This window comes from Sceloporus undulatus, chromosome 1 (assembly GCF_019175285.1).
Source record: "Sceloporus undulatus isolate JIND9_A2432 ecotype Alabama chromosome 1, SceUnd_v1.1, whole genome shotgun sequence".
Taxonomy (NCBI): Eukaryota; Metazoa; Chordata; class Lepidosauria; order Squamata; family Phrynosomatidae; genus Sceloporus; species Sceloporus undulatus.
In genome coordinates, this window is record NC_056522.1 from 27,239,722 (window position 1) to 27,254,687 (window position 14,966).

Sequence of the window (14,966 nt, forward strand, 5' to 3'; positions counted from 1 at the left end):
CACAGCTACTGGGGGAGTGAGAAGGGTCACTTTCCAGCTCACCTTGCAGTTGCACAGGACCCTAAATAGACCCTCTGGAGGCTGCACCACTGGCCCCCTCAGTAGAGGCAACTGCTGGGGGGATGGTGCCTTCAGGATCCAGCATGGCTGCAACCACACCAGACTCTGAAGGCCTTGGTGGGGAGGGCACTGCCTTCAGAGTCTGACATAGCTAGAGCCACACTGGACCCTGAGGACTGTTGGGCGGGCTTGCAGTGGTCTGGGCAGGTGGGCAGGTGGGCAGCAGAAGGGAGGGCAAGGCAGCTCAGCCCCTCTGTATCTGGTGACACTAACCTCAGGGGCACCACTGCCTCAGCGTGGGAGATGGGGAAACACAATTGCATTTGATTCCAATTTTCATATTTAATACATACGAATAATGTTTTATATGTAGCTTATTTTCCATAAACTTTACGAATGTGTGAATATTTGTTTTTTTAAAAGATAATCTTTATTAAATTTTTCACATGAATAAACAAAAAAACAACCAATACTATACGTAAAATCCAAACATCCTCCAGTCCCTATATCTTCATATAACAATTGTTTTCAATAAATAAATAAAAAGTTTCCATCTTGACTGGATTCTGAGACCCAAATCCATCTTCCAAGTTTGTCCTCTCGGTCTGAGCCTTATCAATAGTTATCTAATTTGCTTCCTCGCATCTTGTTTTGTTGTCTCATTTTGTTTTTCCAAATCTTAACATAAACTCCCAATTTTCTCCCTTTTGCCTCAAAATTTTCCAATATATCTCTCCACTAGTTTTACAATGTCAATAAAGAAATTGAGAGAAATTTTATAATACAATACAATAGAATTAAACTGATTACGACTCTATTAGGTAAACGGGATCGTCTCTCTAACAAAAATTACCAAAAATTGGCATTCCAGTGAGTCAAACACATGTCCAAAAATTCCCTATGATCAGGAACAGGAATGCGTGAATATTTGGAGAGACATGTACATTTTCTCATACCAATACACAGAAAGTATAAAAAGGCTTCTGTGAAGGGAGCAACTGGGCAAGCCTGGTTGGTGCTAGACAATCACAGCTTAGAAGTTGCAGAGGGATAAGGGAAAGATGCCTGGTGATGGGGAAAGGATTGCAGAGAGATGGGAAAATATGGTTTGGAGGCAGGGAAAGGATTGCAAAGGGATGGGAAAAGATGACCAGGATATGGGGAAAAGATTACAGAGGGATAGGGGAAAGATGGCCTGGAGATGGGGACAACTTTAATATAGGACGGTCAGCCAGGAGGAAGAACTGAATACTGTTTTGAGGAGCTGTAAATGGTTAAATACTGCAGGGGTTAATATGTGATTTAATTGTATATCAATAAACCTCTACTTGTTTATTCTTTTTTACAACTGTATCTGGCTGTTTCTGTTACGCTTCAATAGAGTCTGGTTATGCTTACCAAGGTGAACTCACAGAACAGCACATCCACTGGTTCTCATAGAGATCACCTTAAGGCCTAAGTACCCAATTCAGGGAGGGATCTTGAGGACAAAGGGGCAAAGGGAATGGCAGGCACCCAATGGTTAGGCACTGTGGGGCCAGCCAGGAGAGGGGATCTGTCACAGCTACTTTTGCTGAAACTGTTGACTCCAGTGAAAATTCCTTTCCATCCTTGATAAACAGACTGACTTAAATCTCTAGGGGTCTCATTCAAAGGAAATTTTTTCTGGAAAATACTTGTACCCACTGAGTTCCAGATATCTGGAAGATAAATGTGTAAAATACATTTTTTTAAAAAAAGACTTGATGGTATGTAAGTATGATGAAGAAAGCATAAAAAGAACAACAGTGGTTTCCACCAGAGCCTTGGAAAAGTTGCTTTTTTAGACTACCACTCCTGAAATCCCAAATTCTGGTTCTCACAGAAACTTGCTACAGCTATTCTCTATACATGAGATCCTAAACAGACTTTAGAACGATTCCCAGAGTTTTGTCCTCCAGGTGTTTTGTACTTCCAACTCCCAGATGCCACAACCAGCTTGGCCAGCAGTCAGGAACTCTGTGAGCTGAAGTCCAAAATATCTGGAGAACCCAAGTTTGGGAACCACTGCTCTAGAATGACAGAAGAAAAGCCCATCTCTCCTTCAAATATGGGAGGTGGCAGTCATTTGAACAAACAATATAAAAATCTTCACCAAAAAAACAACACACTGCTGACAGTTTCCTTTTATCCAGAGCATTCTTTTGTAAATATTTACCTCGTCATGGGCTTCCTGCTTCTTCAAGCCAGCGCATTTTGTTATGATAAGTTCATGGCATCGCTTGTGGACTACGCAAGTGCAAACTGTAAACAAGAGAAACTGTCACAGTCCAAGGTTTAATGAAGACCAATTTATTATTTTATCCATTGTGAAAGAGAGAACTTTAATAAAAAGGGAATTCTAGAAGGTTCTTCCTCCATCCCTAATAAGGGATTGGGGACACATCTGAATGAAAATAGGGTAATAGTGCCACTATATTCTGTTCTGGTCAGGCCCTACTTGGAATATTGTGTCCAGTTCTGGGCATCACAATTTTAAAAGGATGTGGAAAAACTGGAGCGTTTCCGAAGGAGAGTGACTAAAATGGTGAAGGGTCTGGAAGCCATGCCCTACGAGGAACAACTTAGGGAGCTGGGGATGTTTAGCCTGGAGAAGAGAAGGTTAAGAGGTGATATGAAAGCCCTGTTTAAATATTTAAAGGGATGTCATATTGAGGAGGGAGCAAGCTTGTTTTCTGCTGCTCCAGAGAACAGGACCCGGAACAATGGATGCAAGCTACAGCAGAAGAGATTCCACCTCAACATTAGGAAGAACTTCCTGACAGTAAGGGCTGTTCGACAGTGGAACACACTTCCTCGGAGTGTAGTGGAGTCTCCCTCCTTGGAGGTCTTTAAACAGAGGCTGGATGGCCATCTATTGGGGATGCTTTGATTTGGATTTCCTGCATGGCAGGTGTTTGGACTGAATGGCCCTTGTGGTCTCTTCCAACTCTATTATTCTATGATTCTAGGGTGGAGGTTTTCAAACAGACACCACCACAAAGTTCCTATCAAAACCCAGAGGTTGGAAATTTATTTTTAAAAAATAATGTATTGGTTGTTAATAGCTGTCAATAGCGACTTTTAATAGTTAATTGATTGTTAATAGTTACTTTTCCAAGGGAGTACATTGCACTATGTGCTGCTTGTTATGTTTAAAGTGAGCAAGTAAGCAAATAAGTAAGGTGTTAGCAATACATTACATTTCAGTTACTTTTAAATTACCCATTTACAAAATACTCTTAAAAATATAAAAATTAATATAATTCTGCTCAAATGACCCCTCAAGAACAATGTTTTAGGAGTTAATATTATGTTTAAAAAGGGAACGAGTTTGTCAGCTATTACATTACATTTTAAAGGCAACAAAATATAACACATTGCTGTTAACATCATAACTTGTAACTCATCACTTGCAAGCTCTGTTATAATGTATGTGTGGCTGCAAGGCACAGAAAGAAGTCTGATGAATTAACAAGTACACAGAAGACAAACATCAGACTGGTCCTAGCACCTTCCTAATATTTGTAAAAATATCCAAGACTATTTGATATTTAAACAACATCTGCTTGGAAATTATTTGTTCAAACAACAAATCATTCATTCTATTTCAGCTAGCAATAAATAACAAATATGCTTGCTCATTTTGTATTTCATTGATATGTGTAATCCCTTACCTTGACATTGGTACCCTTGCTTTCCTATTACTCCCCTGTGAATGAGAACAAATACAGAGCAAATTAGAAAATGGGGACAGTATTAGACATATTTTTACACTTTCATGTGATCATAGAAAAAAGATGCAAAAAAGGGCACAATCAAACAGTACTGCTGAACAAGTGTAGATCTTTGCCTGCATACTTAAAATGGCGGTTTGGGGCAAAAGTTGGTTTTTCTTCCCTTGGTGTGCAAGAGTAGTTACACAATATCTAGCAATCAATGGCTGTGAGGATGCAACTGTACCTAGAAAGGCTCTTCGCAACAAGATACTGAATCCCTCCTTCTACAATACCTCCAAAAGCCAAAAAGATTGTAATCTAAGGTCCAAAACACACTGCAGAAATAATCCAGTTTGACACCGCTTTAACTACCCTGGCTCAGTGCTAGGGAATCCTGGGAACTGTAGTTTGTTCTGACACCAGAGCTCTCTGATAGAGAAGGCTAAATGTCTCACAAAACTACAATTCTGAGTATTCCCTAGCATTGAGCCAGGGCAGTTAAAGTGGTGTCTAACAGGATTATTTCTCCAGTGTGTCTTGGCACTAAGTGTTTAGAAACGGAGGGCCACATTGGCTGCATTTCTAGTTATTTTAGGATAGTCTTCTCTTGGCTGCACAGATGGAATTCTCACAGATGAAAATTGCTTTTGCTTTTCCCCTCCTACATTTTGTAAAATGCCACCCAGCTATTCTTTATGAAATGCCAAAAATTAAAATAGACAAGTTCCAATGGATGCTTGGCACCATTTCTCCCCCTGAAATACCCTCCAAACCCCCATAATTATATGACAGAAACTGTGTGTTTCTACATAGACAGTCACAAAGGAGTCATTGTATTGATAAGGAATTTAATCATTAATTGATGCCCATCTGCTTGTTTTAGCTGTGATACAGGATCGAATTAGGAAAGGGTTTGTTTTTCCTCTTTGCTTAAAGGAACAGAGGAGATAATGAATTACTCACTGCCTTACAACTGTCTCCCACTCTGTTTCTTTCTTATTCTTATAGTCTACATTCCCTCTTAATCACAGCCACAAGGTTATACATAGATCATAAAACAGAATTTAAAACCTGCTGTTTTTTTTAAAAAAGATTACAGCACAAGGGACGACCATGTTGCCTTTCAGCAGCACTAAACATCAAAGGTTTGCTAAAACAGACCTGATATGAAATAAGTCTGAAGATGCAAGAGATGAGTTGATCACAATACCATAAGCTAAGAACAACCACAGAAAAGGCCCTGCTCTGCATCCCCGCTGCCTGGGCTTCAGCTGCCAGTATCACCATGGACAAAGCTCTCTGTAGATCTTAATGCATGAGATGAGGCTATATGCAGAGAAGCATTCCTTTAGCTTCAACACATTGATTCAGAACTAATTTTGGAAGCTAAGTAGCATCAGCTTGGCTTAGTACCTGGATGGAAGACCACCACCAGGATGAATCTACAGATGGAGTTAGGAAAGAAACCTGCCTGAGAGACCCTGAAGAATGACTACCAGTCAGAGCTGAAAATACTAGACTAGATTGACCTACGTTCTTAACAATGGCATGGAATGGGAAAGCTTTATAAAATCAAATCAAAACCTTTAATGTAAAGCCACAGATAACACAAGAGAACTTCACAGGCTTTACAACTCAAATGATGGAGACTCAAGTGGCCAATTAAACATGACATTCTGTTAATAAATCCAGGGGTAGCAGTGTTAGCCATATAGCAAAGTACAGCATCATCCAAAATCCACAAAACAGTGATACCAGTGAAGCCAGTGGAGCTTCGAAGGCTTTCAACCTGTATAAAGTGTATTTTGGTTGGCCCCAATAAAGGTATCACAGTTTTGGATGATGTTGTACATTATATGCTATTGTTTCTGCATTTCAGATCTATGGAGGCCCCATGAGTAATCACCTCAAATGTTATATGACCAATGTCAGGACAGCAACTGTGTAGGGCAGACATAGCCAGGGTTTGTCTTATATTTTGGATTTAAATTTTCACCCCTATGTTTGTTTAGGGATGTGGGTTCAGGGATTTGGGGAAGAGGTTGGGAGGTCTGATGAGCTGCATAAATAGCTCTGGGAATTGCATGCAACCATGAGCCACAGTTTCCCCACCCCTCAACTACTGAAACATATATCCTGATCTGATCCAGATAGCCAGTCCTGCTATCCGGACTTGGAGCTCTACAGATGCTAAAAGGTGTCAGTCCAGTGCATTTAAGTTTTTTTGAAAATGCTTTGTAGCCATCACTTGTTGAATAGGCCGTGAAAATTTTAACATGTCTAACAAATAGTAGCTATATGAAACCCCTCTTGACCATTTTCATATTCTAATTAAATTTCCTTTATTTTGGGGTGCCAAAGTGGAAAGTTAGTGCTATGGTTCTGGATGCATTTACGCTGTAGAAATAATGCAGTCTGACCCCACTTTAACTGGCATGGCTCCAGCCTACAGAATGTTTTCCTTTTACTAACGTATTTATTTATTTCCAAGATTTATATCCCGCCTTTCTTGCACAGTGGGATTCAAGGCAGGTCTCCTTTTGTCTCTAAAAGGGTAAGATCTGCATGTGGTATGTTAACACTGGGATATGTAGTTTCGTGAGGCACCAGCACTTTTTGGCAGAGGAGGCAAGAGCCCCTGCGAAACTACAAATTACCAGGTGTAATGGAGTCACTGGGCAGACTTGATTTCCCAACAGCCAATCCTGATTTGAGCTGGCTGCTGGGGAGGGGTTGCTGAGGGAGAACTAGATAAAAAAGGGATTCAGGCAAATGATTTAAGTCCAAGTTCTATTCAGGGGAATTCAGAGAAATTGAATGGGGAATGATCTGCTAATGTTGAATAATCTAACCACCTTTGAAACCATACCCCCTTTAAAACTACTATATATACTCATGTATAAGTCTAGAAATTTTAGTCAAAAACTGACCCAAAAAAAAACTGAGTAGACCTATCCATGGGTCAATGTAAGTACTGTACTTTAACTCTTATCCAAAAGGGAACCATGTCCTGGTGAAAGGTGAGAGCTTAATCTCTTCTCGGAGCACCTAAAAGAGGCATCAACCCCCTCTAATATCTCATCCATCCAACCTTTAGGGTAAGCACAAACAGTTATGCCTGTCAAAATGGATAGCATGATTTTTCTTTGCTTTACCCTTTACATCTTTTGTTACATGCTGCTGAATAACCCCTGGCTTATTCATGGGTCATATCAAAATCCATAATTTTGGCCCCAAACCTGCCCTCAACTTATACATCAGGTTGACTTATAGTCGAGTATATATGGTATTTTATCTATGCTACATTCTTGCTACATGTTATTAAATAAAGTTTATTTGTTACAAAAGAAACTTCTGCCTGAGTGAATTCACAACCATATAGGTGAATTCACAACTACTGTATATAAAACATGATACGAAAGATATAAAACTTATAAGAGGAAGACACTGGTGACCCTAGCCTTTATACATTTAGAAAAAGTTTATAAAGGGTGTATGAAGGGCAAGTATCTTTGACTAGGGATCTTCTAATGTCCCTTAGGTAAAAGATAACCACAGGGCATAGATGGAAGCCCGTCATCACACCAAGTTTCCATAGGATGGAGCTACAGCATTTAAAGTGGTATCAAATTGCATTATTTCTTCAGTGTAGACGCACCCTGAGTAGCATGACTGGGACTCTGGTAGCTTCAAAGTGTTTTGGTAAGAGTAAATCCCTCTGTAATGAATGGGCCTTACTTTCAACAATGCTGACATAGCATTACACCCTAATTTCATCCCACTGCTATAGAGCATGAAAAGATTGAGGTCTATCATATACATTTGCTAATGATAATGATCTGTAACAATACTGGTGGGGATTTAGGCCCTCTCCAGACAGGCCTTGTAGCACGTAAAGAATATGTGCTAGGGTTGCCTCGGGGCGTCTCTTACAGACACCCCGCAACCCTAGCACGTATTCCGTACGTAAAATGGCAGCGCCCTGTACACATGGATGCTGCCATTTTGACGTGACAGCCGTACCGCGTCCAAACAGCGTGGCACGGGTGTGACGTCTTCACGCCGCGTCAGGCCACTTGCGGTAGCCTAACCGTGGCACAGGAAGGAGCTCCAAAATGGAGCTTCTTCCTGGAGGGCGCCTCGTTCCTGCGGCAACTAGACTGCCATGGGGATGGCGCCAAGGGGAAAGGGGCCAAGTGGCCCCTTTCTCCCCTGGCTGCAGCTCCTGGGGTGTCCTGGGGCATGAAGCCCCAAGGACACCCATTTTTGGGACCAGGGAAAAGCAGAATTTTGCCGCTTCTCCCTGGTCTCGAAAAGCGCCGAATTGGGGCCTTTGGGCTACTGCTGTGGCTGCCCTGGCCCCAATGTGGTGCAAAGGGCCAGCTGCAGGCCAACCAAAAGGGGCGGTCTGTATCCCGCTTTAGTTACTTTTCCTGAAATGAATTATTTGACCAAAGTGATGCTCAGCTATCATGCTACTGTATAAACAACATAAGCAGATGAGTAAAAGGAATTATCATTTCTTTACCATATAAAGTCTCTGCAGTGTGAACAGTAGGTTGGTTGTCTAAGATAGGTGGCCATAAACTTGTGCCCATTAACCTGGTGGACCCTCCGCCGCACTGCCCCTTGGCGCTTTCGAGGGCGCATCCGCTCCCTAAAGACTCGTTCTTCATTGTCTTTGGGTGCTGGAGAGGCAAAAAAGAGAGGGGAGAGGGAAAAAGTGGGAAAGGAAAAGCGAAAGATCAGCACAAATATTCCAGACACAGAAAGCAACAAACCAAAATAAATAAATATTTTTGTATTTAATTTATACTTCATCCTATCAATATGGGATCTAAACATTATATTATTATTATTATTATTATTATTATTTATATAGCGCTGTAGATTTGCACAGCACTGTACATAAAAACAATAAATATATAAGAGTAAACCTGCCTATGGTGTACAATCTAAGAATAGGTTAAAACTAAAATAATATGTAACTCAAAGGTTTTTTAAAAAACTAAACAGACAATCCAATTAAAGGATTTTAAACAGTAAAAATTCAAAACACAATAAGGACAACAATATAGCACATCCCATTAAAACATCCTTCTGCAACTGCCAATTAAAAGCTGAAGGCCAATAATCAAAGGCTACATAAATATATCCCATGAACCAATCAATGTAACACTAGAAATCTGTGCTTTACATCTTCTCCAGAGCTGTTTCCACCCAGCAACTGCTTGAATACATGAAATAATAAACAGCACAAAAAACACCACAGGTGTAGGTTACTTTACTTAAGCAAAACAGGAGATCAAGGCTAAACTCTCTTACGCTGTATCTGCACTGCAGAATTAATGCAGTTTGATACAGCTTTAACTGGCAAGGCTCAATGCTGTAGCATTTGCAGTTTTCTGAGCCATTTAGCCTTCTCTATCCGAGAATTCTATAGGATGGAGTCAAGACAATTAAAGCTATGTCAAACTGCATTAATTCTGCACTGTGGCAGCAGCTCCATCTGCAATGCTTAGAATAGTGACTTTGGGGTGTTTTCTGGGAATTATAGCCCTAAAAAGGAACTTTTCCATGCTCTGGATATTCACTGTACATGAGATACACTTTCCTTCTTTGCCATCTTGAGTCCCTATACAGTATTGGGAGAAAGGTGGGATATAAGAAAACAACAACAACAACAACAACAACGACAGGAATAGGAATCAATATTTACAATATAATGCCATATTAAACTGGAAAAACACTATGCAAAGAGATCTTGCAGCAACTTTGAGATTATGCTCCTATCTGAAAGACAGAAGTTGATTTGACTTAATCCTACAATGGTCCCTCCACATTTGCTAGGGTTAGGGGTGAAGAACCCCTGTGAATGTGGAGAAACCACAAATAAAAAAAAACCATTATTCTTTTTACCTGAGAGGACACTTCAAATTCCATAGAGAACATACTAAACAAAACAGCAAACAATCAAATCCGCAAAAGTGAAAGCTGCAAATGTGGAAGATTGACTATACTTCCTAATGACTGTTCATCTATTCTATCAAGATGTTTGGTCACTGATGTCACAGAACTGATTTAGCATTGCCTTCCTCTGCATGCTTTTTCTTGTATTTCAGTGGATCTGGGATTCACAGGATCAAAGAAGGAGGACAGTTTGATTAGTAAGGATGACGGAGTCATTTGCCACCATGCTTTCACATCCTCCCTCTAAATTCAGCTACAGTCCTCAGAGTTGTTGAAGGACAGGATGGGTTTTTCTTGAAACAGTGTTCAGACCTATTCCTCTAGTAGTGCAAAGTATTTTCAGGTAGTTTGGTCCTGAACAGCAGTGACCATATTACAGTATATTACCATGGCAGTTAAAACTGTGTCAGACTGGATTATTTCTCCAGTGCAAATAAGGCTTAAGTCAGTGGTGCTGCTGTTTTGGCCAACTACCCTGGTTAAAGAATAGCAACAGTCAGTGCCTGAGAAGGGCTCAAAGGAAGGAGGACAAGAAGACAGTGCTAGTGGCAGCCCACATGGGCATATAACAGAAATGGCCACAACAATGGCATCTAGGGTTGCTAGAATGAATACTGAAGACTGCTCCTATACCTTTCATGGTTGTATAGAAGAGGGAATTTCAGCATGCATTTTTTGTTACCCGGTTTAAGTAATAGAAGTCGCCACCAATTTCCACTCTGGTGACCCTAGGTGGCTGCTTCAAAGACAGCTGCCCCAGGGAAAAAGAAGGGACATCTCTGAAATGTTGGAAGGTATGCAAAAGTGGCTTCTTGCACCAGTGCTGCAACCCCAGCATCCAATTCCATGCCCACTGCACAGCTTGGGGAAGTTATTTTTTTAGGACTACAACTCCCATATAGCTTGGGCATAGATTTATAGGAGTTGTAGCCTCCACAGAAACATTTTCAGGCTGTGATGTCCTCCTCATCTGCAACTGCTTAAGCAAATTGGTTGTAGCTAAATAAATCATGTTCTGCCCCATCTCTTAATGAAACTGCAGGATTTTAATGCAAATTGAAAACAGCACAAATACGAAGTGTCAGCATGCTGTCTGCATCAGATAGAAATTAATTCTCAAGATGAGGAAACAAGTGATTCCATCAGCATGTCTAATTCCAAACATCAAACATTCAGCATATTTTCTATGGTTTTGTCTCGGCAAACAAGAGACGGCAAGATAGATACAGGAGCAGTGTTGATCCCATTTTTCTCCCTTTTCTTTTTGTGATGCTCCTTTTGTATACTAAAGTGCTCTGATTTTTTTTAAAGGGGTGAAACTGTTTCTTCTTCATCTTCAGCTACTGTGTTAAACCAAACGCTGTTGGGGGGGGGGGGACAATGTGCAAAGAGATCACACATATGTTTTTGTCTCCAGCTGAGGTGTCACCATCAAAGCCAAGCCATGTTGTTACTGGGCTGCTACTTCCAGCTGTGTCACATTTCACTGTGTAATACACAGCTCTCACAGCCCCAATCCCTACATTGGCAGTTAGGGAGGGGAGAATCACAGGAACCAATCAACACCAGATTCAGTGAGTACACTTAAAGTGGAACAACTGCACCTATTATGTGCCCAGAGGTCAATTTTTCATCTCCAGGATGATTACACTGGTTGCAGTAGGCCTGCAAAATAAGCATTTTTAAAAACTCAACCTAGAAATGACTGGAGTCTAAGGTTCCAATACTCAAAAAGAGAGAGGGCTCCTGTACCTGTAATAGTTATGTAGAAGAGGCGTTTCTTGGTTGCATGAGCTGCAACACCACCTGAACGTCTCTCTCAACTGCTCAATGTACAGCAGCCCTCTGTAGTTTTCAATCTGGCATCCCTACTGTATGCATACTTCTGCTCTTGATTTTGGAAAGTTCAAAGGGGTTATAGGGAGGATTTGACCTGTTTATGAGCCAAACTGCTTTTCTTGAAAATCCTTTTGTTTCTCCATGGTATCATTGGGTAGAGAAGATGCAGCCTAAAAAAGAAAAAAAAAAACTTTGTGTGTGTGTGTGGGGGGGGGGGAGACATACAGTCAGTCCTCTGTATCCACAGATTCTTTATCCATTGAGTAATTATTTTGAGCTTGAAAATATTAAAAGGAAGAATTAGAAATGCCAAAAAGCAAACTTTTTATCATTTTATATAAGGGACACAATTTTACTACATTATTGAATACAGGTATAATGAGATTTGAGCATCCATGGCTTTTGGTATTCACGGGGGCCCTTGAAACCAAACCCCAGTGGATAGTAGGAGCCCACTGTACATGAACCCCTCAAGTGACACTTTGTCCTCTCCTGGTGTAAGAGGTCAGGTCTATCTGGTTCATTGTAAATCTGATATTCTCACAGGGTTTATCTTGGATGGAGAATGAATTATGTAGAAGGAGGTATCAACTGGGAATTTTACAGCACTGATATTGTTTTTCTTGGCTGACATCCAATCTGATTCCAAGGTGTGAGCTAAATTAAAAATTATGTCTGTTGTAAACTGATAAAATGTGCTTATTCCAGGATGGATACTGTTCTGAGTTTACAGCAAGATCTGTTTTCAGAAATAGGGGGTTAATTTTTCTGCTTTTCTTGCTCCCAGCACTCATAGGAAGAATCAGTGTGGTATAGTGGCTTGAGAACTGGACTATGACTCAGGTGACTAGGGTTTGAATCCCTCCTCAACCACAAAAACCCACTGGTGACCTTGGGCATAATACACTCTCTCAGTCTCATAGGAAGACAAAGAATCCTGCTCCCCAAAAAATGTTGCTAAGAAAACCCCATGATAGGGTTACCTTAGGGTCTCCATAAGTCTGAAATAAGATGAAGGGACAGAACAACAAACAACAGCATTCATAGGACCTATTTCAAGGTGAGATGTAAAAACTGACAAAACATCTGATAGGTCTTTATCTGGATGTCTGTAGATCATTTGTCCCTCATTCTGTATCAAGATACCATGAACACATCATCCTTCAATAAGTCAGGGTCTTGCCCTTGCTTTCACAGATATCTGATAAAGAGATCAGGGAGTTTCAAAAGCTTGCATATATTTCTGTTCCTTTTGGTTGACCTAATCAATGCAACAGGTTGATATGGATTCCCAAAATAATAGCAGGAACAATAATGTGATTACAGGTTGTGGTGGACTTGAGTCTTATCTTACAAACTCTGAATGCTTGGCAATGAATAATTTTTCAAGAGTGGGTAAATGTGGCATATCTAAAGTTTACTTTTATGTCAACTGCACCCTCTGGGAGCTGAACTGACTGTCAAAAACATTTAAAAACACCAAAAAGTAGTTGGAAACTCACTTCAGTTTTTGAAAAACAAGTGGGTTTTTCATGATAAACTTGGGTTGGGGGGCTGTAACCTCTTTAAAGGGTGAACTGCTCCTCCTCCAAGAAAAGCAATCTACCTTTTTGCCTCTCCACAAAAGAGGGCTAGCAAATATAGAGGGGATAAGAGTCACGAAAACACTCTTAGGGGTTGCATGCAGTCACTAGTCCATACTCTGCCCACCTGTGTTATTTTTGAAGGGTTTTCTAGTTTGTTTGAAGACAAAAAAGGGAACACAGGAGTCTTGAAATGGCCTGGCCCCCTTAATACCTGGGTTGTAGACATCAGAGGCACAAATATCACCTGGACCCTGGCTTTCCCATTCTGTCAGGGCATTCTTTCAGAAATTGTTACTGGGTGTACATTCCCTCATTTAGATATTTCATGAGTTGGAGCTTCTGCCTTACACATAATCCCATACCTTCCAACTGTCACAATTTGGCTGGGATAGTCCTGATTAATCCTCTGCCTTCCCAATTTTTCAGCTGCTTTTGAAATGTCCTAGTTTCTCTCTCCCTCTACTTTCCCCCTGACATACTTCAATTGCTGCAAAATGTGTTCAAAGTGCAAAAATAGTTTGCATTCAATTACTCAGCAAGGTGGAGAGATGAAGAAAGAGGAGAAGGGGTAGAATCTCACCCTTCCCAGAAGGATCAGGCAAATGCAAACTGCTGTAGCTCTCCTAACTGTTCTTCCTTATTAATAACTTTTGCTGCCTTGACCCATTCTGATGTAGCATGGCCACAATTGTCATGCTTTTCAACTGTGCAATGTTGGAGGGTATGCGTCCTGATATTCAGATTCTGTTGCAAGTACATTGTTGTTGCTGTTGTTTATAAAAAGGAGGGCAATACAGAGCTGCAAATATATTTCCATAGATCAATATGCTAATGAAATTTTATTTATCCAGTCCACCACCAGAAAATACCTGATTTAAAAATGAAAATCCCTAAAACTGTTACTTAAGCTTAGAAAAATTGTTTAAAAATGCAAATCATTTGCAATTGCAAAAAGTATGCATTTAGGAATTATTTTTATTTTACAGTAACTTGCAGAAAGCATTAAAACAGGGTGGAAATTATACAGTTCACATTTTAAATTGTATGTGTTCCTTTATCTTCACTGAATGTAAAGAAACAAAACAAACAAACCCCAAAAAACCCTCCCCCCCAAAAACCCATAAGTAATACTTCAACTATTACTTAATAATGCCCTGGAAGCTGAATCAGATGAATATCCCTTATCTGAAATGCTTGAAACCAGAAGTGTCTTAGTATTTGGAATACCTGTATTTCCATATATTTACATAATGAGATATCTTGGAGATGAGACCCAAGTCTAAACACAAAATTCATTAATGTTTCATATACAGCTTATACACATAGCCCGAAGATAATTTTATACAATATTTTAAAAATAATTTTGTGCATGAAGCCAAGTTTGTGTACCTTGAACCATCAGAAAGCAAAGTTGTCACTATCTCAGTCACCCATGAAAAAGATTTTGAAGTTTGAAACATTTTGGATTTGGGGATAAAGGATACTCAACCTGTACTGTCAGCCACAACTTCAAGGATCCGTACACCTGTTCATTCTCCAATGTGACATATGCCAGCTTTTGCCAGAAATGCCTCATTATATTTAATTCCTTTCACATTTCAATCTGTGCACATTCTCCCCGCACTGAAATACGTGTTATAAATATATGCCAAGAGAAGCAACACTCCATATGATGAAGTGGGCCGCAATTTAAAAAAACCCTTATGCCAAATAAAACTTGTTAGCTTTTAAGGTGCCATCAGTAAATTCTGCATTCATTTCACTGTGACAGAAT

The 14,966-nt window shown here is 40.2% G+C and overlaps 1 protein-coding gene across 1 annotated transcript in view; it reads right to left on the bottom strand.

Annotated features, from left to right (window-relative positions):
- The window catches only part of PRKCE (protein kinase C epsilon), a 454,557-nt gene that overhangs the window by 121,037 nt on the left and 318,554 nt on the right, over positions 1–14,966 (bottom strand). Inside the window, exons 4-6 of the mRNA XM_042455912.1 lie at positions 8,326–8,485; positions 3,756–3,790; positions 2,258–2,343 (exon numbers count right to left, since the gene is read on the bottom strand). Of these exons, the coding sequence (XP_042311846.1) occupies positions 2,258–2,343; positions 3,756–3,790; positions 8,326–8,485 (281 nt within the window). The remainder of the gene's footprint in view (positions 1–2,257; positions 2,344–3,755; positions 3,791–8,325; positions 8,486–14,966) is intronic.